Source organism: Balaenoptera musculus, chromosome 5 (genome assembly GCF_009873245.2).
Source record: "Balaenoptera musculus isolate JJ_BM4_2016_0621 chromosome 5, mBalMus1.pri.v3, whole genome shotgun sequence".
In the NCBI taxonomy this organism is placed as follows: domain Eukaryota; kingdom Metazoa; phylum Chordata; class Mammalia; order Artiodactyla; family Balaenopteridae; genus Balaenoptera; species Balaenoptera musculus.
The window spans coordinates 77725727-77749507 of NC_045789.1; the positions used below are offsets into that span (position 1 = coordinate 77725727).

The 23781-nt window shown below is 43.0% G+C and overlaps 1 protein-coding gene across 2 annotated transcripts in view; it reads left to right on the forward strand.

The window, feature by feature from the left end:
- The window catches only part of RELL1 (RELT like 1), a 61375-nt gene that overhangs the window by 29618 nt on the left and 7976 nt on the right, over nucleotides 1–23781 (forward strand). For both annotated transcript variants that reach the window (XR_005019983.1, XM_036853017.1), the window contains exons 2-6: nucleotides 421–642; nucleotides 4289–4360; nucleotides 11552–11609; nucleotides 14183–14419; nucleotides 17501–17639. Coding sequence is in view for 1 of the 2 variants with exons in the window: in XM_036853017.1 (XP_036708912.1) it covers nucleotides 421–642; nucleotides 4289–4360; nucleotides 11552–11609; nucleotides 14183–14419; nucleotides 17501–17636 (725 nt within the window). In the remaining variant the exon portion in view is untranslated. The remainder of the gene's footprint in view (nucleotides 1–420; nucleotides 643–4288; nucleotides 4361–11551; nucleotides 11610–14182; nucleotides 14420–17500; nucleotides 17640–23781) is intronic.

Below are 23781 nucleotides of genomic sequence, written 5' to 3' on the forward strand. Positions count from 1 at the left end.
AGCGGTAGAGCCAGGATGTGACCCCACGTCTCCTGAGTCTGTGCTCTTAACCACTAAGTACTCTGCTGTGATACCACCTAGTGACGGTGTGTTTGCTCTGTGTGGACCCTTCACTGAAACTCTGTACATTCACTCCACGCTGTGTAGGTACTCTTTTAGATGAAGAAGCAGAGGCTGGTTTGGAGAGGATTAAAAAAAATTACCCAGGGTGGGACCCAGGTTCTGAGTAGCAGGGACAGGATGGGAACTCGAGACTGTTTCAGCACAAGCCTGTGTGCCTGTCCTGCCAGACCTGCCAGTCTCTGCGTGGCCCGTGGTTTCGGAAGCAGACTCGCATTTAACAGGAACATTTCCCAAGGCTGTCAGGTTTTCCTTGTCCCCAGTAGACGTCTGATGCAGCTGGGCATGTTTCTTCCTCAGACAATGATGGCAGCCGCCCGTTACACTCCAGAACTGAGACGACGCCCTCGCCCACGAACAATGGAAATGGACACCCAGAATACATCGCGTACGCGCTTGTCCCGGTGTTCTTCATCATGGGTCTCTTCGGCGTCCTCATCTGCCACCTGCTTAAGAAGAAAGGCTATCGTTGTACAACGGAAGCCGAGCAAGACGTGGAAGAAGAAAAGGTTGAAAAGATAGGTAAATAACCTGGATTCTTTTTATGGGAATGTGAGTGCAGACGATTTTTAAATCAGAAACCAGTAATGTATATTTTCCACCTCTATAAGGCAAATGATCCATCTTTTTTTATATATTGACATTATGTAAATTTAAAGCGTACAACACGTTAATCGGATACATTTGTATATTGTAATATGATTGCCATTGTAGCGATATTTAGCACCTCTATCACAGTACATAATTGTCATTTCTTTTTAGTGGTGGGAATCATTAAGTTCTAGTCTCTTAGCAGGTTTGGTGATTATAATACAATATTGTTGCCTATATTCACTATACTGCGCATTCAATCTCTAGGGCTTATTTACTATTTGTTCTAAGTTTGTACCCTTAAGCAACACCTGCCCTATTGTAACTGAAGGTGGTGTTTGGCTGCTCGCTGCTCAAAAGCCAATAAAGAGACAATGTTGGTGGTTTATTCTGGACGCTGGCAACCGGGGTGGGGCGGGGGGGAGGGTGAATGGACTCCTGTCCAAAGGCTGACTACCCCCCGCCCCCGACAATCGGGGGCAAAAGAGATTTTATAGACGGAGGGAGGGGCTACATGCAGAAACAGCACAGGCAGCTCTGACAGTCATCTTGAAATTGGTCATGTGGTGGTCTGACCAGCGTCATCTTGATTGTTTTTTTGTTTTGTTCTGTTTTTTATAAATTTATTTATTTTATTTATTTATTTCTGGCTTCCTTGGGTCTTCGTTGCTGCACGCGGGCTTTCTCTAGTTGCGTTGAGCGGGTGCTACTCTTTTTTGTGGTGTGCGGGCTTCTCTTGTTGAAGAGCATGGGCTCTAGGCGCACGGGCTTCAGTAGTTGTGGCTTGCGGGCTCTAGAGCGCAGGCTCAGTAGTTGTGGCGCACGGGCTTAGTTGCTCCGTGGCATGTGGGATCTTCCCGGACCAGGGCTCGAACCCATGTCCCCTGCATTGGCAGGCGGATTCTTAACGACTGCGCCACCAGGGAAGCCCATCTTGATTGTTTTAAGTGCAGTTAATCTTCACTTCCAGGGTCAGTTTTTTCCCATTTCCTTGAGGCCAATTCTCAGAATTGTGGCAGGTTATGTCATGGCTACAGTCTGGTCATCATGTAGTTAACTTCTTCCACCTGGTGGCGGTTTCAGTATCTATAAGACAGCTCGCAGGATGTGGCTCAGAATATTATCTATAGCCCTTGAGGAGGAACTAGAGGTCCTTGCTTTAGCTTGACTTTGCTTAGTGACTAAACTATTATTGTCTGGTCCTGTTTGACTGCTTTTCTCTGCTTCTGCATTTTCTCACTTCTCTGATTAAACTTATTCTTTGGCTAAAGTTTTTCCACAGGCAAAAGGCAAGCAGAGGACGTGGGCGTATAGACCACAGGGCCCTGCTCCATTTCACTCTCTCCCCATCCCTTATGCCCTGGTAACCACTCTCTATTTTTACAACTTTGGCTTTTTTAGTTTCCACATACAAGTGATAACATACAGTACTTGTCTTTTTCTGTGTGTGATTTATTTCACTAAACATAATGTGCTTAAAGTCCATCTGTGTTGTCAAAAATGGTAGGATGTCCTCCTTTCTCATGGCTGAATACTATTCCATTATATATATATATATCTCACATCTTCTTTATCCACTCATTTCTTGATGGGCAGTTAGGTTGTTTCCATATCTTGGCTATTGTGAATAATTCTGCAATAAACATGGGAGTGCATATAAATCTTCGAGATCCTGTTTTCATTTCCTTTGGGAATGGAATGACTGGATCATCTGGTAGTTCTATTTTTAATTTTTTGAGGAACCTCCGTATTGTTTTCCACAGTGGCTGCACCAGTTTACACTCCCAGCAGCTGTGCAGAAGTGTTCCCTTTTCTCCGCATCTTTGCCAACACTTTTACAAAATGATCCATCTTAAAGGCAGATGGTGTGGTGTAGTGTCACTGTAGATTTCACAGGAAGCACACCTAGAGTTATAAACCTTGCTTTCATTTATTAAACACCTATTAAATCATTTACTCTTATTTGCCTTGTGGCCTCGGGCAAGTTATACATGTTATATATGCTGCTATGTATAATTTAACTTAAATTTAATTTCATTAATTTAATACTAATTTAATTAAAATTTTAATTTAAGTGAGAACAGTAATCTCCACCTTGTAAGATTATTGTGAAATTTATAGAGAATATATATTTGGTGTTTGTCACAAATGGCCACTCAGTAAATATTAACCCTTACTATTATTGAATTAGATTCCAATAAGAACGATGGGAAAACTGAATACGTCTCACCATTTTTGTGCTGTTACTTTTGCTGGGGGAGTTCTATCTTAAATCCACGAGGTTAGAGTCTATGTTTATTAAGTAAATGGTTGTGTGAACATTGCAGTGAAAATATGGCAAGAGCTGGTGCCTTCGTATTGACTTCAGAGTGTCTCAGCTTTTCCTCTTAACATGGAGTTGCTGGATTGTGTTTGGAAAACGCTGAGAGATGAAGTCCTGTTTTCTCCACAGATGTACTTTCCAACCACCCTTTAGGGCCTTGGGGAGTAGTAGGTAACTCTCCTTATCCCTTTCAGCCTCTCAAAGGACAGTTTTTGCAGCAAGGTGACGTTTGGAGTAGGTCAGCCTTCAAGCCGGCCCCAAGGGCAGAGTGCGGAAGCTTCTTCATTCCTTGCCAGCTTGCTTGCTGGCCTGTTGGTTTTTCCCACCCCCACTGACCTTTGAGCCAGAGAGAGAGCACGGTCGCAGGATGAGTCATATGTGAGCTTATGAGCAAACCAAGGCTGAGTGTTTGTCAACAGAAGGCGGGGCCTCCGCCTCCTCCTTCGTAGATGCTCTGTAGGTTGGCTTAGCCATTAGCATGTGTACTGTGCAACCAAACATGCGTATTCACGAGAGGAAGTAGCTTGGATGGAGAAGACCATTTTCCAGATACACGGGTAGGACACCGCATACCTTGATTCATTCTTTGTGAGCTAGGTCAACCCTCCCTCTTCCTTCTTGTGTTATGGAAGCAAATTATAAGGATCAGTTTCAGAGTGGAGATTTGATTTTTTTCTTTTCAAAGACTATCCCATGTGCAGAGTCTCTCAAAGTAAACTGAATTGGTAGGCAATTAACTGCGACCAACATTTAGATCATTTGGAAGTACATTTAAAAGAAGAGTCTTGTAAAAACACAGACGAACAATTACCCAATTTAAGAAATGAATTACTTTTCTAAATTTATATAGTACATCTGCAATTAAAATAAAATCCAAGAAGTTTTTCTTTTAACTGTCTTTTTTCTTTCCATTTCCCTTAAGGGTTTAACAAAACGATGAGAGAGAAATAATAGTTGTAAGGACTGATATAGATACATGGAATTGTTGTCTTGGAAACTGAATGTGTGTTTGGACTTGAGATCAATGCACAACTCTGATGCTTTTTATGCCTCTTATGCCGGGGAAGTCACTGTGTGCTTTCAGTCAGGCAGCTTGGGGTTGAAGGAAGAAAGCAGAGCTCTTAGCACCATGGGTGATCAGCTGAACTTTCTGGAGACTGTTCAGAGAGGTCTTGGGCTCTAAGACTGCACGTCTCGTTGACCTGATGCAAGTGACCAATTGTAACCTGTCCTCCCCTCCCCTTTCTCTTTCAGAGTTGAACGACAGTGTAAATGAAAATAGTGACACCGTTGGGCAAATTGTCCACTACATCATGAAAAACGAAGGTATGGTTGTTTTAGTGTCCAGAACAATTCAGTGTTCATATGTTTTATTAAAAACCTGCTTCAAAGAGTCGTGATTTGTATGGATTGTCCTGTCAATGTTTCTGAAGTTATTGACACCTTTTACCTAAGCTCACAAATAGCTCAGCTTCCAGCATTATCCGACCAGGAGAGTTTCACAGAAGTGTTTTCTAAGAGTCAGTCGTTGTAGAGTCAGCCCCGGAGGCTTACCTTTTAATCCTGGCCTCGCCTCGATTTGGGGAAAGTCATATTACATCACGGAGCCTCGCTTTCCTCCTCTGAAATGATATTTACCGCATAGCATTGTTGTGACATATTGCACATAAAGTGCTTGTATAATAAGCACTCGAATATTATCGATTCCTTTTTTCGTGCTTTTAAAAATAGTGTGGTAAAATACACATAACATAAAATGTACCGTTATACCCATTTTAAAATGGACAATTCGTTGGCCTTAAGTACGTTCACAATAATGTACAACCATCACCACTATCTAGTTCCAGAACTTTTTCATCATCCCAAACTCTGTACCCACTAAGCAGTCACTCCCCATTCTCCATCCCCTTTCCCTCCATCCTCTGGCAACCCCTCCTCTGCTTTCTGTCTCCATGGATTTGCCCACTCTGCGATCTATTCTTAAGTGTTAAAACTTTAAAAATATCTAACCTTTATGGCTTTAAGCACTTTTTTCCCTTCTGAAATGTATTCTAAACCCCCATCTTCCTAAACTAATCAGGATTAGTTTAATCTTGATTAGATAAATCAGGGTCATTGTTCTGAAGGTGATTGTCTCCATAAGGGTCCACGCCCCGAGTGACTTGTGAGGTGTGTGGCACTCCTACCCATATACCTGTGAACTAAAAATGGCACCTGTCATGTCAGTAAACAAAGGATGGTGCAGCCGTCAAGCCATCACGTTACAGCCGCCCCAGCGGTGCACCCTGAGGAGACTCAGGGTGCACAGGATACTGGCCCCAGAGAGCTGAGGTGCATATCAAAGGAATGACTTCAGTGAACCCAGACTCTTGCATCTTCCCATACATAGAAAAGAGCTGCATTCCTTAACTCAGAGATGTCTGGTTTTCTTTAATTAATAGTCATCTTTTGATGTTCCCACTACCTGGTCTTTGTTGCAAAAACCCCCTGTATATCCTGGGGTCGCCTCTCCAGAGCACTCCCTCAGAGCTGTCTGAGACGCTGTGGCCCGGCCTTAGGTCCTCAGATCTGTCCACCGAATAAAACATAACCTCTCAACTTTTAGGTCGTGCATTTTCTTCAGTCGACATATCCGGTATCCACAGATCCCCATACTTTGAATTCTCATGAGAATTTAAAAGAAAATGTTTTCCTTGGGCTCTGTCTGCGCCCTGGTCAGTGCCGACACATGCAGCATGCGCTGCTGCACCTGAGCCATTTGTCCAAAAGTAGAAATACCTCCGCGCTGCTCAGTAAATACCTGCTCTTCCATCCCCAGCCGCTCCCCGGGGATCCTCTGCCCCCACATCCTCACTATCAGCTGGAGCACCTGCCCTTTCGGGGCTGCTGGTCAGTTTTTCTGACTTAGAGAAGCAGCAATTTCACCTGATTCAGCATAGTTTTCATTGTTCTTCACAGCGTCAACTTTACGTATTTGGCATAGATCTAGGTGCATTGTGTGCATGATCTAATCCTCAAGATATTCCTCTGGAGTTGATATTATTATACCCATTTTACAGATGAAGAAAGGAAGACTCCAAGTGGTTGGTCACACGGTTAAGGAGCAGCCTGGCCCTACCTGGGTCTCTTTCATCTATACAACATTGCCTCGCCTCTCTTCTACTTTGTAGCTTTCAGTCTGTATAGGATGGAAAACCAGATAGCCAAACTTAATAATATGGTGTTTAAAATAACAAGACAGCAATCACTTGGATTTGATGTCTGTTTTCTAAAGACCTTCCCTCCGGGAACAGTATGTGGTGATGCTATTCTTGAGGACTCAGTGGTTCATATTTCTTTTACATAAAAAAAGTGGATTTTAATTTGCATAAGAAATACACAAATGCGTTCTTGGAATAGAAGCTGAAGCCATGACAAAAGTGCACAGGGTAAGGTTGCTCCTGTGCCTTGTGCGTTGGAAACTGCCTTCAGGGCTTTGGGGAGCTTGGAGGCCTTTGGGACCTGGGCTTCTGAGAGCTGGAGCGGTTGCTGAGTTAGTGAGTGCTGCATGAGGGGGTTACTGACAGGTGAACTGGCTGAAATAAGTCAGCTGTGAAAACTTTGCCGGGGGCTGAAGTTCTCGTGTATAACTTCATAGTAGACACTGAGTGCTTGCTATGTGCCAGGCTCGTTCTAGGGGCTTTCTGGGAACCCTGTGATTCAGATACTTCGTTCCCAATTTACAGTTGAGAAACTGAGGCCCACAGCACTTAACTAACTTGCCAGTGTCACCCTGCTGCAAGTAGCAGAGCTGAGATTTGAACTCTAGCATATGACGTCATACTTACCCACATGCTGTCACTGCCTCTTTCCTGGTAGCAGGAAAGATGGATGATAAACTTCCTCCTTTCAAAGAGACACCGTATACAGCTGGGGTGTTTTATAGAACTCCTAAACATTAACTCATTAAATTCTCCAAACTACCTTATGAGGTAGATCCTGTTATCACCCCATTTTGCAGATGAAGAAACAGAGGCCCAGAGGGTAAGAAAGTTACCCAAGGTCACACAGCCAGCATGTGGCAGGATGGTGCCAGCAGTGGGCCCCTTCTCCTAATTACAGCAGACGAGAAGCCTTTGGGTCCCTGGAGCAAGCAGACTATGTAATTTCCTCACCTTCCACACTCATAGACTATAGGGCTGTTCTTTTCTTTTTTAATTATGTCCTTTTCCTTTCAGAAAGTAGCCTTTTGGTTTCTGCTGCCTTGATTACCAGTAGATATGTTGGAATAATACCAAGGCACTGATTTCATTCTTTCTTCTCTGCTCCCCAGTTCTTTCCCTTCTGTCTTTCTTATTCTTTACCCTCTTCCCTGTCAGGGCCTTCATCTGTCTGCCTGTGATTTCTCCAGTGACCTGTGAGGAAGGCTGGGGGCTCTGATCCTTTGTGTGCCCTTGGTTCTCCTTGGCCACCAGGAGACATCTGACCTCACTGGACACCCCTTTTCCAGCCGTGGCCCTCTCTAGCTTCCAGCCTGTGCCAAAACCGCAGCTGGGGTATTAGATACATACTTGGGTCTCTTACCAGTTGATAACCTAGCTTTTTTAGTTTGCCTTTGAGACAATTCTCTATAGAACAAAATGTATTTTTCTTTTCTTTGTCATTAACAGACTCTGAACTTAACATCAATTAAGACTTCCCTGTTGAGGTTAATTTAACAACCTGTTGAGGTTATTTTTAAAAAAATTATCAGCACACTATAACATAATTTTTCTTTAAACATTGAAGAAAAAAGGAATAAAACTGAGTACAAACCATTACCATTTTCCCATGTTTATTTACGTTTTCTTTGCCTATATTTACATTTTAAAACATTTGCAGTCATGATATATGACTCGTCTTCTGCTTTGCATTTTTAATTTGGCTAATGGGGTAATATTTCACCTGTACTCATGGGGACATTCTTGTTTATGGTTTAAACCTATCATGTCTTGAATGTTGCAAATCAAGTTTTGTTTAGATAAATATCTCTTGAAGGATGAATTTATTGGCTGACCTGCAGACTGATTATTTTCCCCCTAATTCCTAATCCTTTCTAAATAGAGCTGAATTGAAGAGCATTTGGGTGGCCACTGTATGGAAGTTTGGAAAGTACCTGCAACTCCGTAGCTGAGCTTCTCTGCCAGGCCCTGACACTGTCTGAAAATAGCAACAATTCAGAGTATTGTGATTACTCTCCAAGCGCCCTGGTTATGGTTATTCACACTAGGCAGAGAGAGGGATCCCTTGGTGAAATTCTTACCTTGGGGCTCAATTTGTGTGGTGGCAAAAAGGATTCCTTCATAAACTACCATCATTACTGAGTAGATCTCTGAAACTTGCTGTAATGATTATGCAGACATCCTGTGAACTCTTAAACTACTCATCATTTAGATAGAGACTTAGACATTGAAGGAGTAGGTCGGGGTAGGTCGGGGTGAAAAGCACCCACCCCAGAGTCAAATAGACCAGGGTTTGTATCTAGGTCTGTTTCTAGCTCTGTTTCTAGCTGTGGGACTCTGGCCAGTCAGTTACAGTCTTTAGGCCTCAGTGTCTGTCCTTAAAATGGGGATGATAATTCTGCCCGCTCTTGGGGAGAATCAAACATGATAGGGTCTGTAAAGCTTTTAGCCAGTGACTGACACATACCAGGATCTTGCCTTGAATGTAAGGGAAAACTTTGAAAAGAGTAATGGTAGGAGAGAAGACAAGGCATTTTTGTTGTCTGATTTTGACTGGTCTATGCATATTATCAGGCAGAAATTCAGGAAAGAAGAGAGGAAGCAGTTTCTGGAAATTACTGCCCACTGGAAAATTTCCCCTGTTCTTGACAGGCTTTGCTTGTCCTATAATTGACTCCTCTCATCCTTTGGATGCCCATGAAGGGAAGTATAGTCGGACAGAATGTTGACAACTGTAGGGGAAACCATCTTTTGCAGCCTCTTGGAGTTATGAGTAATCACAAGGAGGAGAAATATATTCATTAGAACTTAATTGGATTATTGCTGTTTTACAGCCAAATTAAAGCATGTGTTTATGTGCTAATGGTGGTGTTCTGTTAAGAGTTTTCTCATCACAGGAAACCAAAAGTGTTCCCAAGGGTTAGTTTACTGAGATTTACTCCCTGGTATAGACTGCAGGATAGGCTAGAGACAAGGGCATATGTGTGTGTGTATGTGTGGGTCCCACACACCCACCCTCAAAGGGTATGAATGATCAAAACTTGAGTCTACTCTTAAAGCATCACTCATAGCAAACAAAGGGGTTGTTTACTATTGTTTCTAAGAAATAAGGGCAAGATACAGGAATACATGAATACATGAGAAACAACACAAGCCTATAAAAACAAGTTTTAGTAATGATTTTAATATATTTTCATAATCTCTCTGGGAGCATTTTATCACCTGATGTTTCTAACAGAGGTCATCATTTTGATTAATTAATTTTCTCAGGTGACTATTTAAACTGTTGTTTTTGAAAAGCTCATTCTTATAAGTGAATGCTATTAGTGTTATCTTTGTTTTCATACCTTTTTTGTTGTTGTTATTTTCCCCTCTTTTCTGTTTATAGTTTTGAAGTTTAGTAAATGATGGCAGACTATAAATCTCAACTGGCAAATTATTGTGTATTCCCTGAACTCTTTATCTGAAAGAAAATTATTGTTCTGAATTCTTAGTATTAGTTAAAGGGGAAATGATTAGATTGTACTTAAATTTGTCTTACAGAGGGTAATGTGCCTTTTTTGTCATGTGGGAGAAGATACCGCTGATCCATTTCAGCACTTCTTTTGTAATGATAAGAGTCTTATTTAGATCAAAACTTGTGTTTGGAAATGCATTTGTGCATCTTCACAGATAGTCATGAAAGGCAAAGAAAATATTTCTTTTTGAAAAGGATGGTGTGCTCCATCAATATTTCTTCAGAAGCCCCATACATTTGCAAGGGTTGTGAAGGGGAGAAAATTAGATTGTAGGGGGCAAAACCCCCTTACTATTTTATATGTAAAACACAGATATGCATATAGTACCTAAACATGTATATCTGCAGTATTATAGTTTCATGGGAGGGTGATTAGGAAACAAATGTCAAAAAGAAGGCTTCTGGGTGGCGCAATAAGGAAAAAAAGTTGAAACACTGGATACATCCTTAGCTATTAGCACTTAAAAGCAGCAGTGTCGAAACTAGAGTTAATTTTCCTCCTCTCGGATGTCATTTGAGATGATAAATGTTGGTGTTAGCTCACATGATAAATGGTGATTTTTTAATTGTTTCATTGTCTCTGGGGAATTTGTTGTGGTTAGTCCTGAGGACACTGCTTTAAAAATCAATGGCAACGGGTGTAACATTTGGCCTTGCCAGGAAATACCCAAGAGAAACTTGACCATTCACTTCAGTCTTTTATCCTTAAGACTTGTCACCCTACAAAAGACAAAAAGAACACGTGTGTCTGTGCATGGCGGTGGGGTAGGCACCCAAGAAGCTTAGATTCAATTTGCTTTAGTTGACAGCCTGGGCACCCCCCTACAAATTTGGATTTTTTTAAAAAAAGTTAACATTAGAAGTCTAATTTAACTGATGGGTGTGACCAACATTTGAAATTTAAAGCTATCTGGCTAGAGTTAAGGTCTTGTATGGTCCGAATGGCCCACCTAGAAAATTAACCCTTTCTCATCCCTGATTCTATGTGGGATAGACTTGATACTACATGGGTATCCAGAATTTAGGGCTAATTCGTTGACCATGTATAAGTTACTAAAATACAGGTCTCTTGAAACATACATTTTATGACATATTTAGCAAAGTGAGTTAAATTCAGTTTCCTTTTGGTTAGAGAAGGGGAGGAAGAAATGTCTTCTATGTTATATGGCTAATGACGTGTAGGAAACAAAGCTCTGTAGTAGATCTGCTTTCCTTTGCATAGATTCTCTGTCACTCTCACTAAATTCCTGCGTGGTGAAAAGTATTGGCAGGAGGTGCCACATCTGGGTTTTTCTTGGGAAAGACCCTCCCTTCTCCAGGGCCCCAGGGCCTCATTTGTGAACTGAAGGAACTCAATTAGGTGTTTTTCCAACAGTTTTTCTGATATGATAATTCTATGATCACTCATCTGATTGATTCCATTTTAGTTCTTTTAATTAATTAATTAATTAATTAATTAGTTTTTGGCCGTGTTGGGTCTTCGTTGCTGCAAGCGGGCTTTCTCTACTTGCGGTGAGCAGGGGCTACTCTTTGTTGCGGTGCACGGGCTTCTCATTGAGGTGGCTTCTCTTATTGCAGAGCACGGGCTCTAGGTGCGTGGACTTCAGTAGTTGTGGCTCGCGGGCTCTAGAGCACAGGCTCAGTAGTTGTGGCGCATGGGCTTAGTTGCTCCGCGGCATGTGGGATCTTCCCGGACCAGGGCTCGAACCCGTGTCCCCTGCATTGGCAGGCGGATTCTTAAGCACTGCGCAACCAGGGAAGTCCCCCATTTTAATTCTTGACCTCTTTTTTTTTCCTTAGCAAATGCTGATGTTTTAAAGGCAATGGTAGCAGATAACAACCTGGGTGATCCTGAAAGGTGAGTGCTTTTCCCCTGATTTTATGGGGCTTTCGTTTTCAGTCATCCACTAGAGCAGGTTTCTGTACTTTGGCACTATTGACATTTGGGCCAGGGAATTCTTTGCTGTGAGGAACTGTCCTGTGCATTGTAGGACATTTAACAGCATTCCTGGCCTCCACTTACTGGATGCCATTGTCCCTTTCTCCTGCTGTGTGACATCCCAGAACGAACGCCTCCACACATTGTCAATGTACCCTGGGGGCGAAGTCGCCCCTGGTTGAGAACAGCTGCGTTAGAGAACAAGGATGAGAGGAAGGAGTAGCCCTGGAACTGGGGACCTGGGTGAGTCTTACCTCCACCACTTCTGGATCCCCTCTTCTCGGGCAAGTTAACCGACCACCCTGAGCTCAAGCTCCATCATCTATAAACTGGAGATAACCACTGTACCAACTTAATTGGAATATTATGAGGAATACCGAATACCTCGGGCATCGAAAGACCTCTATGAACAATGATGATTAAACAAAAAACCAGGCTGGTTTGGGGGTACCTGCTAAGTTCTGTTTTTGTATTACCAGTTTTAGGTTACGGTGGTTGAGTATCATAGTCCTTCCTAATTAATTACAGGTTAACTGTATTTCTATGTAATTTTTCATGCTTCATGGAGCATTTATTGAGTGCCTGCTGTGTGCTGGGCATGATGCTGGAGCCGGACCTTCACAGATCCTTGCCATGGAGGACGAAGTCTAGTGGGGAGTGGAGACAAGAAGCAGGGGCTGCTTGTAGGCAGAGAAAGTCCAGGACAAAAGGCCCGGGAGAGTGAAAGTGTGGGATGCCTCCAGTAAGGTTCGGTCCAGGGTGGCCCGAGTACATGCTATGGAGAGAAGCAAGAAGGGCCAGGAAGACAAGTGGGATTTGAGTGACATAGCAAGGAGTTTGGACCTTTTCCTGCTTACTCTGTGGGTGGTACACCCAGCGCATCTTAGCTATTTCATACATGTTTGTCAAACTGGCCACATTAGATCTGCATTTCAGCGAGGTGACTTAGTGCCGGAAGGCCAGTGAAAGGAGCTCTGGTGGTGTAGTTTATAGAGACGTACGAGCTGTGGTTTCCACCACACTCCAGCCCTGACCACAGACTCCTTGTGTTAGGACCATGTCACCTCATCGAATCTTTGCCTCAGTTATCTTAGGGCATCCTGTGGTCCCTGTCATTGGGTTTTGTGCACAGCGTGTACTAGATAAATGTTTGTTGAATGAATGTTGTTAAACTTTCAAATTCAACCTCCTAATATGTGGTGTGAACATTGTTTTACCTCAGAAAGCTGTGGTTGTGTGTTTTTATTTTAACAAGCTAGAGAGCATTCCTAACGAACACCAGGAAACTTTTGGGTCTCTGTGGTGTTTGAGACTATCTCTTCAATCAGGCACTTTTTTGTCTACTTTTGAAGTGGGCGAGTGGGCTGGTTATCAGCAGCATAAAGGCTGGCTTATGCTGTCATGAGACTTCTATATGCCTTTGGGGCTCTCAGCCCAGTCTCAGGAGTCAGGCTCTGCTGTTATGTGCTGCCCTGCCCACCCCACCTACACCAGGTCAGAGGCCTGATTCCTGGTTGGGCTGGCCCTGTCCTGTCTTATTTCCTCCTTTCCTAGTGGCCTTGACACGTGCCTTTTGAAAGCAGCCAGCATCTGACCTATATACTTCTGCTTTTTATATTTTGGATGGTAGGGCTGGGTTTCTTCCAGGTTATCAGAGTGATCTCCCCTGTTTCTGAAGCACTGTAGCATGATGGTTAAGATCATGGTTTCTAGATTTAGTCTTTCTAGATTTGGATCTCAGCTGTCACTTACTAGCTGTGTGACCTTGGGTAAGTTACTTAACTGCTCTGAGGCTCAGTGTCCTTGTTTTTAAAATGAGAAAACTAATAATACCTACCTCAAGGTTTTGTAAAGATCAATGGAATTAATATATATCAAGTGCGTAGACTGCTAAGTGTTAGCTATTTTTATTATTACTATGATCAACATCTGTCTTGAGCATCACTTTTGATGTCTTGACCTAAAAGCTTTCTTCCGTTGACACAAAGGTCAGATCGGATCAAATATTCTATCTTAAGTCATTCCAATTTGATTGGAATTTAAGTTTTTCTCTCCTCCAGGGCACATATATTCCGGGCATCTCTTTGCTTGGAGATCTGGGAGGAACTTGGGTATGTGTGAGAAATTAGTTTACTTGAAATTAGATTGCATGAAAAGGGAGATCAACCATTTGGAAAGAGACCTAATACTTGAAAGACACACAGTGCATCATCATTAGAAGCAGTGGTTTATTTCCGGCCAGTTAATTCCATGCTAGAAGTGATAAATCACATTGTTACTGTTTAAAACGAACTGTCATTGTATAGTCATAAGAGCTGAGTACCTGCTGCCTGAGATCAGTTCACAAAGCCCATTTGTATAACTGGAAGAGGCATTTTTTTTCTTTTGATTGAAACCTGCTTCTTATATTGCAGGGGGAGAGAATGCCTTAGCTGGTATTTCTTTTAATAACCAGTTCGACCTTTTCCTTTTTTTTTTTTTTCCCACCTTAGCCCAGGGTCCCCTAGCACTCCTGGGAGCCCGCCTGTGAGCCCCGGGCCCTTGTCGCCAGGTGGCACCCCAGGGAAGCACATCTGCGGCCACCATCTGCACACAGTGGGTGGCGCTGTCGAGCGGGACGTGTGTCATCGATGTAGGCACAAGCGGTGGCACTTCATAAAACCCACCAACAAGGCCAAAGAGGGCCGCTCAAGGCGCCAAGGAGAAGTTACTGTCCTCTCTGTGGGCAGGTGAGTCCTGGGGGTGCTTTGGGTTTGTGTAACATGATTGCTGTGCTGTGTGGATTTGTACACCCGTTAAATGTACAGTGTGTTCTCCTGAGCCTGGCTCAGGTCCTATGTCTGGGCTTCTTTGATGTTTTCTGGTCTGAGTCCTGCATTTTTCCAACAGCAGAAGAATTCTAAGAGGTGGCTATTGCAAGATCAGGTGTGACTTGTATTAATTAAGGTAACAAATTAATTACTTGCTGTATTAGGGTTCTACAGAGAAGCAGACTCAATAAGATATATATACACACAGACGCACCTGTAACAGTAGATTTATTATGGGAATTAGCTCACAGGATTATGGAGGCCAAGAAGACAGGAAAGCTGGTGGTAATTAAGTCCAAGTCCAAAGGCCTGAGAACCAGGGGAGCTAATGGTATTAGTCCTGGTCCCAGTCCGAAGGCCTAGAAACCAGGAATGCTCATGTCTTATGACAAAAGAAGAGGGATGTGTCAGCTCAAGTAAGAAGAGCAAATTCAGTCTTCCTTTGCCTTTTTGTTCTGTTCAGGCCCTCAAGGGACTGCATGATGCCTCCTCTCATTGCTGAGGGTGATCTTTACTCAATCTACCAATTCAAATGCTAATCTCTTCTGCAAACGTCCTCACAGACACACCCAGAAATAATGTTTTACCAACTCTCTGGGCAGCCCTTAGCCTGGTCAAGTCGACACATAAAATTAACCATCACACTTGCTCTAATAGATAAAGCCCAAATCTCAACCGTTAAAGAATGGAAGTTTGTATTTCACTTGTGGAAATCGAAAGATCAGTGGTGGCCCTTCACGCAGTCACCCAGAGCCCTGGGTCCTTTCCATCTTGTGCCTCTGCTGGATTTGCTAGCAGGAGAAAGTACGCAGAGGATTGTTCACAAGAGGTTTTTCAGGAGATGGGCCTGAAGTGGCACATTTCACTCTTGCTCACGTTCCTCTGGCTGGAACTCGATCACTCGGCCACACCTAATGGCCAAGGAGGTAGGAAATGTCGGCCAGGAAGAAGGGAAGAGATGCAGCCTGGTCCACTGCTCTCCAGCCTCTGCCGTGTAAGATCCACGTGGACCCCTGGGACTGCTTGCTTTTAGTTCACCTCCTCCTTTCCCAGTCCTAAAGTTCCATTTACCTGTGACCCATATGTGATGTGGAGATCTTGCAGTTCAAGTGATGAACAATTTGACGATACTGTATGCAGAGCATTTTTGGTTGATTTTGAGCCTCCTGCAGGAACTGCAAGGCTAATGCTGCATGTGCAAAGGCAGTAGAGAGTAATGGTCGAGAGCATGCCTGCTGGCACCAGACTGGGGAAGCCCTGAGCAAAAGCTGACAGTGTTGCCTACATGATCCTTCTCTCCTTACTGACAAACTCTGGGAAGAGTAGCCTGGACTCACTGAATCACCCTCATTTGACTCCTGACACCACTACTTACAAACTGTTACTTCTCTCTGTGCCTCAGTTTTCCCCTCTATAAAATGGGGATGACAGTAGCACTCACCTTATCGGGTTGCTGTGAAGACTAAATAAGGTGACTCAGGTAAAGGTCTTAGACCAGTTTTTGGTGCTTATTATCTACTCAAGAATTGTTGGCTATTATTATTACTGTGATTTGGATTCCATTGAGTTTCATCGTGTGTTGCACAAGCAACAAGGAGAAGACTCCTTGGCTCTTTGCCACTCACAACAAAACAGTGCAACTCATGACCACACTGTTTTATTCAGAGCAGAGTCATGGGAACTTATGAATGTGGAATGTGGTGAGAACCTGTAACTTGTTTGGACAAAGTGTATTTTGTTTGCTTTAAAAAAAATCTGCTGAAACTTTCAACTCAGATTCAACATGGCTTTTTTAAATGCCCCCAATCCAACTCTCCATCTTGGAGATAGAATAAATACTATGACTGCTGAGTGATTACAGGCTGCTTTTCAGCAAGTGTTGCTTAAAGAGAGTCTTAAAGTTTGACCGAATAGTTTTGTGGTGACAACTTTTTCCTGATCCTCCGTTCACTCCTTCAGAGTCTCCTTCCTCCTTCTGGTGGGTGACCTCATTTTGGACAAAGAAGGAGGATTTATTTTAGATGGTTTTGAGGGAAATGAAGACCAAGACTAGAGAGAAACTACTGTGAAAGATTTTAGGGTTTTGATGGTGATGGACGAGAAAAGCAGTTCAACTGAGTACATTTCTTTAACTTCTCTCTTAATTCTTAAGGAAAATCTCTTTCTTAAATTCCTTAACCCTTAATGAAAACCCAAATTTGCTTCAAAAACAAAAACAAAAAAACCCAGACAAAACCCAAGCAGACACAAAAACTCTGCCGCCAACTGATGCTGATAAATGTGCGTTTGGGGCCCTGTTTATAGAGATAGACCCTCTGCTGGGTGAAATTTGAGAAGACAGTTCCCTAGTGAACATCAGATTTGCAAACTAGTAGGGCTTTTATCCAGCCTTCTGTTGTTAAAACAGCTGATGTTTAAGCCCAGGTCCTTGTTAGAAACCACAACTCTGAGGCTGTTTCATATTTGAGTACCCGTGTTTCTTAGTGCATTTCCCATGCTCTGTAAACTGTGCCGCAGAGTCTGTGATGTGTTGAGTGAACATCAGCTGGGAGGTTTGGCAGGGGACAGGGGCCTTGCTGTGTAGGACGGTTCCTCCTGTTGAATATGGTGATTTTCTTTTCTTTTTAAAAAATTTTTTTATTGAAGTATCGTTGATTTACAATGTCGTGTTAATTTCAGGTGTACAGCACAGTGATTCAGCTATATATATATTTATATAATATGTATATATTAATATATATATATTCTTTTTCAGATTCTTTTCCCTTATAGGTTGTTACAAAATATTGAGTACAGTTCCCTGTGCTATATAGTAGGTTCTTCTTGGTTATCTATTTTATATATAGTCGTGTGTATATGTGAATATGGTGATTTTCATTGCCGTCCTAACTTTTGGCTGAGTTTGTTTGGGATCCTCCAGGTGGATGATTTTTAGTTCACTCACGATTCTCGTTCAGTGGAAAAGCAAAACCTGTCACATCTCCTCTTTCCCCCGCTCAGGTTTAGAGTTACGAAAGTGGAACACAAGTCAAATCAGAAGGAGCGGAGAAGTTTAATGTCAGTTAGTGGGACCGACAGCGTCAACGGGGAGGTGCCCATGACACCCGTGAAGAGAGAGCGAAGTGGCACAGAGTAGCAGGTAAGTTGAAGTTGCGGCGACATTGGGGGTGGGTGGTACATGGCAGGGAGAAGGTGCCCAGAGCCTCCCTGGGGTCTGTGGTAATACGGGAGTGACTTGGCAGGGAAATGAGAAGTGCTTTCCTGCAGCTGGTAAGGCTGTAGGGGAGGGAACACCATCACTTGTCTGCCCAGAGCTTTTTGTGAAGAGCCCATCAACACGGTGCCTCCAGGGACCTGGCCTGCATGATAATGAGTGGGGAGGATTACTTAGGAGGCACTGTGGAGTGGTGGGGACTGGAGCAAACTAGAAATCACATAACCCATCTGTTAGGGTTTGCTTTACCACAAGGCAGGAAGCACTTAGTGTGGCTAGATCTTAGGCAAAAAAAAGGTGGAAATCTAGACTTTTTTACAGGTGAAATCAACAGGTTTTTAAATGTTGGCGGCTTGGTAAAAATCCTTTAAACAACCACGCAGGCCAAATGAAATATAATCTTGTCATCATTTCTAGGTAAACTGTGATTTGAAAAAGGCTTGAGCAAGCAAAGCAACGCTTTTTTCCTTTGAGTTGGAAACCAATTTTCTTTGATGTGTCACAGTTCTAAAATACCCCCAGTAGAAGTATTACTCTTTCCACCAAATATTTTGAAGCAATTTAAAAGCAAACGTGAATGCTTCTTGGTTTGGCAGTTTTAACTTTGGGAGATATTACTTAAAAAAAAAAAAAAGCCTGTGATAATTTGATATTGGCTTAGCCTTCATCTTCTTTGCTTTCTGTTCTGGCTTGAGTCCCATTCATCCCTTTCATGTTACTTATTATATGTAAAAGGCTGTGTGTGAGGACTCAGGAGTGACCAGCTCCAAAGTCTCCAATGGAACTGTCAGAGCCTGAATGTTAAGGCAGAAGAGGTTCCACTTCCAAAGGGAGGGGGAGGCGGGGAAAGGGGGAGGGGACTAGCCAGGTCCTAGAAGGTACAGGGAAACAGCAAGGTCGAACCTGAGCCTTGGAGTCAGGCTGCCTGGTTCAGTTCCCCGTTTCCCACTCACTAGCCCTGGGACCTGGACAAGGTGCTTGCGCTTTTTTATGCCTCACTTTCCTCACTGGGAAATAAAAAATGCTGCCTGCCTTGAAGGATGGCAATCAGATATCAGGGAAATAACATGGGAAGCCCAGGGCCTGGCGGATAGGAAATGCCCAGTCAGTGCTACTGATTATTTTAAGTGGCCAGTTTGGCGGAGAAGGGGCTTTTGAGTGAAGCTTCTGATAACCTGCCCGGGCTCAGAGGGGTTGAGGATGATCCAGAAGTCATCTGGAAGAGTTGTGCGCCTGAATTCTGTAAGACGTAGGGGCTCTGGTAGCTTTCCAGCACTGGTTCTTGCCATTTCGCCCTTGGGAAGATCTGGCCCCTTCCCCTGAGTTGAGGAGCCCAACAGAGGCTTTCTTTAAAGAAGAGACATGGAGCAGAAAAGTCTGTCTTTGGCTTCTCAGCCAGTTACTGGTGCCTTGGGAAGGGAACGAAGAGGAATTTAGGAAAAGGAAGAGGAGGATGAAGATCATAAAAGCAGCTAATGTCAATTCAGTATTCTAGTCTTCTGGGTGTTGTACTGAGATGTATCTCACATGTCACCATTATAAACATCTCCCAGTGGGATGGATACTATTAGCCCAGCTTTATAGATGAGGAAACCAGTGCACGGAAAGGGTAAGTTACATGTTATGGATCACATAACTGGAAAGAGGAGCTGATTTGAACTGAGGTCTGTGACTGTAAGACCAGCTGCACTCTTCTGCCATCCTGGGGTGCTCATGAAGGGGCAGCCCTAGATCCATGAATGAGGAACATTTCCACCAATGATCTGGAACCTGGTGGTCTAAGATGGTAGCCACTAGTCACCTGTGGCTACTTAAATCTAAATTAATTAAAATTAAAAGTTTCATTCTGCAATTGCACTAGTCACATTTCATGTGTTCAGTAGCCATAGATGACTAGGGTCTGCCAGATACTGTATCTGCACGGGACAGTGCAGATACAGAAAATTTCCATCATTGCAGAAAGTGTTACCAACAGAGTAGATGGTACCTTAGATGTTAGAATTGGAATCCTGAGTGACTTTGGTAAATTAGAGAAACATTCTGATTGAAGTCACGAGGACTTGCCTTCTGGGACGAGAAGTATGTGGCTATTCAAGTCTAAGGTGAGGAAGGCCCAGCCAGTTTAGCTGCAAAGAAAGAGAAAGCATGAGTTGTAATGACAGTTCTGCATATGAGTCATCAACCTGGCAGTGTGTTGAGAGACGGAGCAGAGCAGCCCGTGGGTAAGAAGACACTGCTTGCCCTCGGGCAGGAAGCGCAAGGTGATCCCGGGTTAGGCTCAGCCAGATTCCAGCCTTGCTAAAGTGCCGTGGCAGGTTTTGGCCACTACTGCCCGGAGGGAGGCACTCAAGATCTGGGAAGGTTAAAAGAATTAGGATTGAGGGGCTTCCCTGGTGGCACAGTGGTTGAGAATCTGCCTGCCAATGCAGGGGTCACAGGTTCGAGCCCTGGTCTGGGAAGATCCCACATGCCGCGGAGCAACTAGGCCCGTGAGCCACAACTACTGAGCCCGTGCATGTGGAGCCTGTGCTCCGCAACAGGAGAGGCCGCGACAGTGAGAGGCCCGCGCACCGCGATGAAAAGTGGCCCCCGCTTGCCACAACTAGAGAAAGCCCTCGCACAGAAATGAAGACCCAACACAGCCATAAATAAATAAAAGAGTAACTGTAGTGCCATGTACACACACAAAAAAGCTTATTTATTAAAAAAAAAAAAAATAGAATTAGGATTGCTCAGCTAGTTTTCTTGGTCCAAATTCTGTCCGTATCTGGATTTGATCCAGTCATCTGAAAATCCTGACCACATCTGACTGGTTTACAATTTGATACTCTCTGCAAAGCACACAATCTTCTTACCATGATTTTGTGAAAGAGCGTTGGATTTGATTAGAAGACCTGGGCTCTCATCCTAGCTTCGCCGCTTGGAAATTGTCCTTAACTGCCCTTACTCCAGGTTTCCTTGAACGTGAAATAGGATATTAAATTCATCGATTGAAGGTGAGTGCCAGGAGAGCATCTGGCATGTCATTGGCTCTCAGTGGTGCTGTGCCGTCCAAAGGTGCAACGAGCACATGAGTGACCTTAGAAAGGGGATGTGTTTTCTGAGCCTTCAACATAATTGTAATTAATTTTGGAATTAAAAAAAATAATTTTTATTATGGAAAATTTCAAACAGACCCAAAAGTAGAGAGAATAATGTCACGAATGCCGATGGACTAATTTAATTATAATACGTGCTGCGTATTGAGTATCTACTATGGTACCGGGCATGCCTTAGAAGGCATATTCCATGTATTAACTGATTTAATCCTCACAACAGCAATAAGTAGGTGCCAGTTTAAGCAGAGAGAGTTGAAGCAACTTGTTTAGAGTTACCAGCAAGAATGTGGTAGAGTTTAGAGTCCAACCCAGGCAGTCTGGCTCCTGGAGTCCCAGACTTCACCACTCAGCCGGGTCCGAGGAAAAACAGGTCCTGTGGTTAGAGCCTGCTGAGGTTGGGACCTGCTGAGTGACGATGTCTGATGAGCCCCACAGAGAATGGACTCTGAGAAAGGAGGGAAGGGACTATTCATTGACACTCAAAAATATGTATGTACTTGTGAAAATTTTTCTTGCTTGGTTCCTTAATATTTCTCATCCTCCAAAAGAGTATGTTTGGGTGATTTAATATGACTTGATTTTCCAACAAGAGAGATCCTGAAGTTTTTCCTTCTAGGCCCAGAAGATCTCTGGTTCTGAGCTGAATCGGAAGATCTGCACTGGGATGTAACTAATACAATAAGACAGGAGTGTTATGTACCTTTTGTACTGTCTAATACAGTTTTTAGAGTTGTGTTTTTTTCCTGAAAAATATTTTTGTTTAAATTTGGATTTCTGGCTAAGCTGTTTTACTGGAATGCCTTATTTTAATGTAGAACTGATTCAAATATTCAAATGCAAATGCATATCTACTCATTGGTTAGGTTTCCTTCTTTAAAAAAAAAATTCAGTGGCTGATACCACCAGCTAGACTTAGGCTTTCTCTCTCTTTCTCCTTCTCTTTTTAAAAAACAAAATCTGCTGTTTGGCATTTCTTCCCCCCTTTATTATTTCCCCCCTGTTTCCTTTGCCTGAGTTCTTTTTTGTAGCTAGATCTGACTTGCACTCTGCCTGATTTATTTTGGCAATGCAGTTAAAATGGTTTCTTTTTTCCACAGAAAATGTGTTTTGATTTCTTCTTAGAAGAATAAGCTTTTGTTCTTCAAAGTTAAATAAATCAAATTGCTTTCAGCCTCCAAATGCCACTGCCTTGTCTTCATTATCATTGGGCTTTTGCTTTTTCAAAATGATGCCGTCGTAAGCATTCTCTCGCACATGTTTCTGAAGTATCTACCCCCTTTTCCAGTTTATGGTAGTATCTTATTGAAAACGTTGATTTGGTAAGTTTACAGAAAATATTTTTTATCAAAACAGAAATTCATCATATTAGATAGCTCTGTTTTAAATCGTTTTATTATTGAAGCTATTCTATTAATTCTTTTTTCAGTCATTTAGTTTAGTGATTAAGAGCTGAGTTTTAAACTGCTTAGGTTTCATTTTAACTGTGCCACTAACTACCGGTTGTTTTCAGCAAGTTACTTAACCTCTCCAAGCCTCAGGTTCTTCATCTTTAGAGTGGTGTAGGGTGCGGTGGTGGATGTAAATGACATGATATATGTGTACCGTTCTTAAATTAGGCTTTGGCACAGAGTTAGTATTCACTAACTCACTATTCACTATTATCAATAATTTCCATCCCGTTCTCAGGGGTCCTAGTTAGTTATTAGCCCATTCCTCAAGCATCACTTTTAGATACTGTAACTCCCTTTTTACTTCTTAAGAACATTAGAGCTTTGGAGTCTGATGACATCTCAGAAATAGATATTTGGCAAGTCCCTTAGGAATTTGGGCCATTTTCTTGTGTGTGTTAAGAGGGCCTTAGAAATAACATGCCCCTCTTACTGGAGGTGGAATCAGAATTAGTAACAAGGCAATTGAAAAGTGTTGCAACTTAAGTTCTTTTTATTATACAGATCAGAGGAAGGGTTCTATTAAGAGGTAGTGTGGACTGAATTTTCTTCACCTCACTGTGCTACTGCTGGGCTGGGGCTTTGCTCTGGGATGAAAGTCTCCTTTTTGCCAAGACTCATGGAGAACGCTCCCTCCCTCCTCAGGACCACGGCCAGGCACAAGGTCAGCTCTCCAGATCTCCGGGGCCTTTTCATTTCCTCCTCTAACAGTGAGGAAAGGCAAGCTTTTCTCCTCTTTGCTTTTGAACTCTGGTGACAGGCAGTGCAGTGATGGTCCGGTGGTGGCCTCCCCTGATGATGTGTTGCTTTATTTGCAGTCCTCTGCATGGCTCATTCTTTTGTTAACTCTCCAGGGAAGGAGAGGATGGTGAGAAACTTTAGGTATCACAAGTTAATTTTTTTCTCCATAGCTTATATTTTTTTCAAGGAAGAACACATTTTTTTTTTTTTTTAAAGCAGAAGGATCACGGATTTGATGGAAGCCCCTTAATGTGATTCATTGGCCTTTATAAACAGAAGCTGCACCTCAGATAGGCATGGATAGGACCACCTGGCTTGATTTAGAAATGGCTGAATACATTTCTAAAGAGTAAAAGCAGTACTGTGATACTTGTGTTGTTCTTACATGGAAGACCAGTCCCATTGAGCCCATCTTAAATATGGAAGTGGAGGGAAGTTAATGTCTGTCCTTGACCATTCACTGTCTGTGCAAAGCATAGGCAGTAGAACTAGGCAGATGAGGAGAAGAGCTGAGTGGGGGACAGAAATTTAAATGCAACCTGATGGATCATGGGTGATCGTCTCATCTCTCCACTTTACAGTGGAAGAGCCAGGCTCAGAAGGATGAATTTTTCCCAGATCCCTGGGCTGGGGAGGGAGAGGGCTTGGGTGGGAAGAAATCCATACTTTGGGGCCGATATGCTCAGTGGCTTTGAAGTTCAAGGGAGCTTTGCTTCCACAAAGAAAAAAAATCTGCATTCAGTTTAGCCCGGTAACTCACAGCAGTGATCATTTCAACAT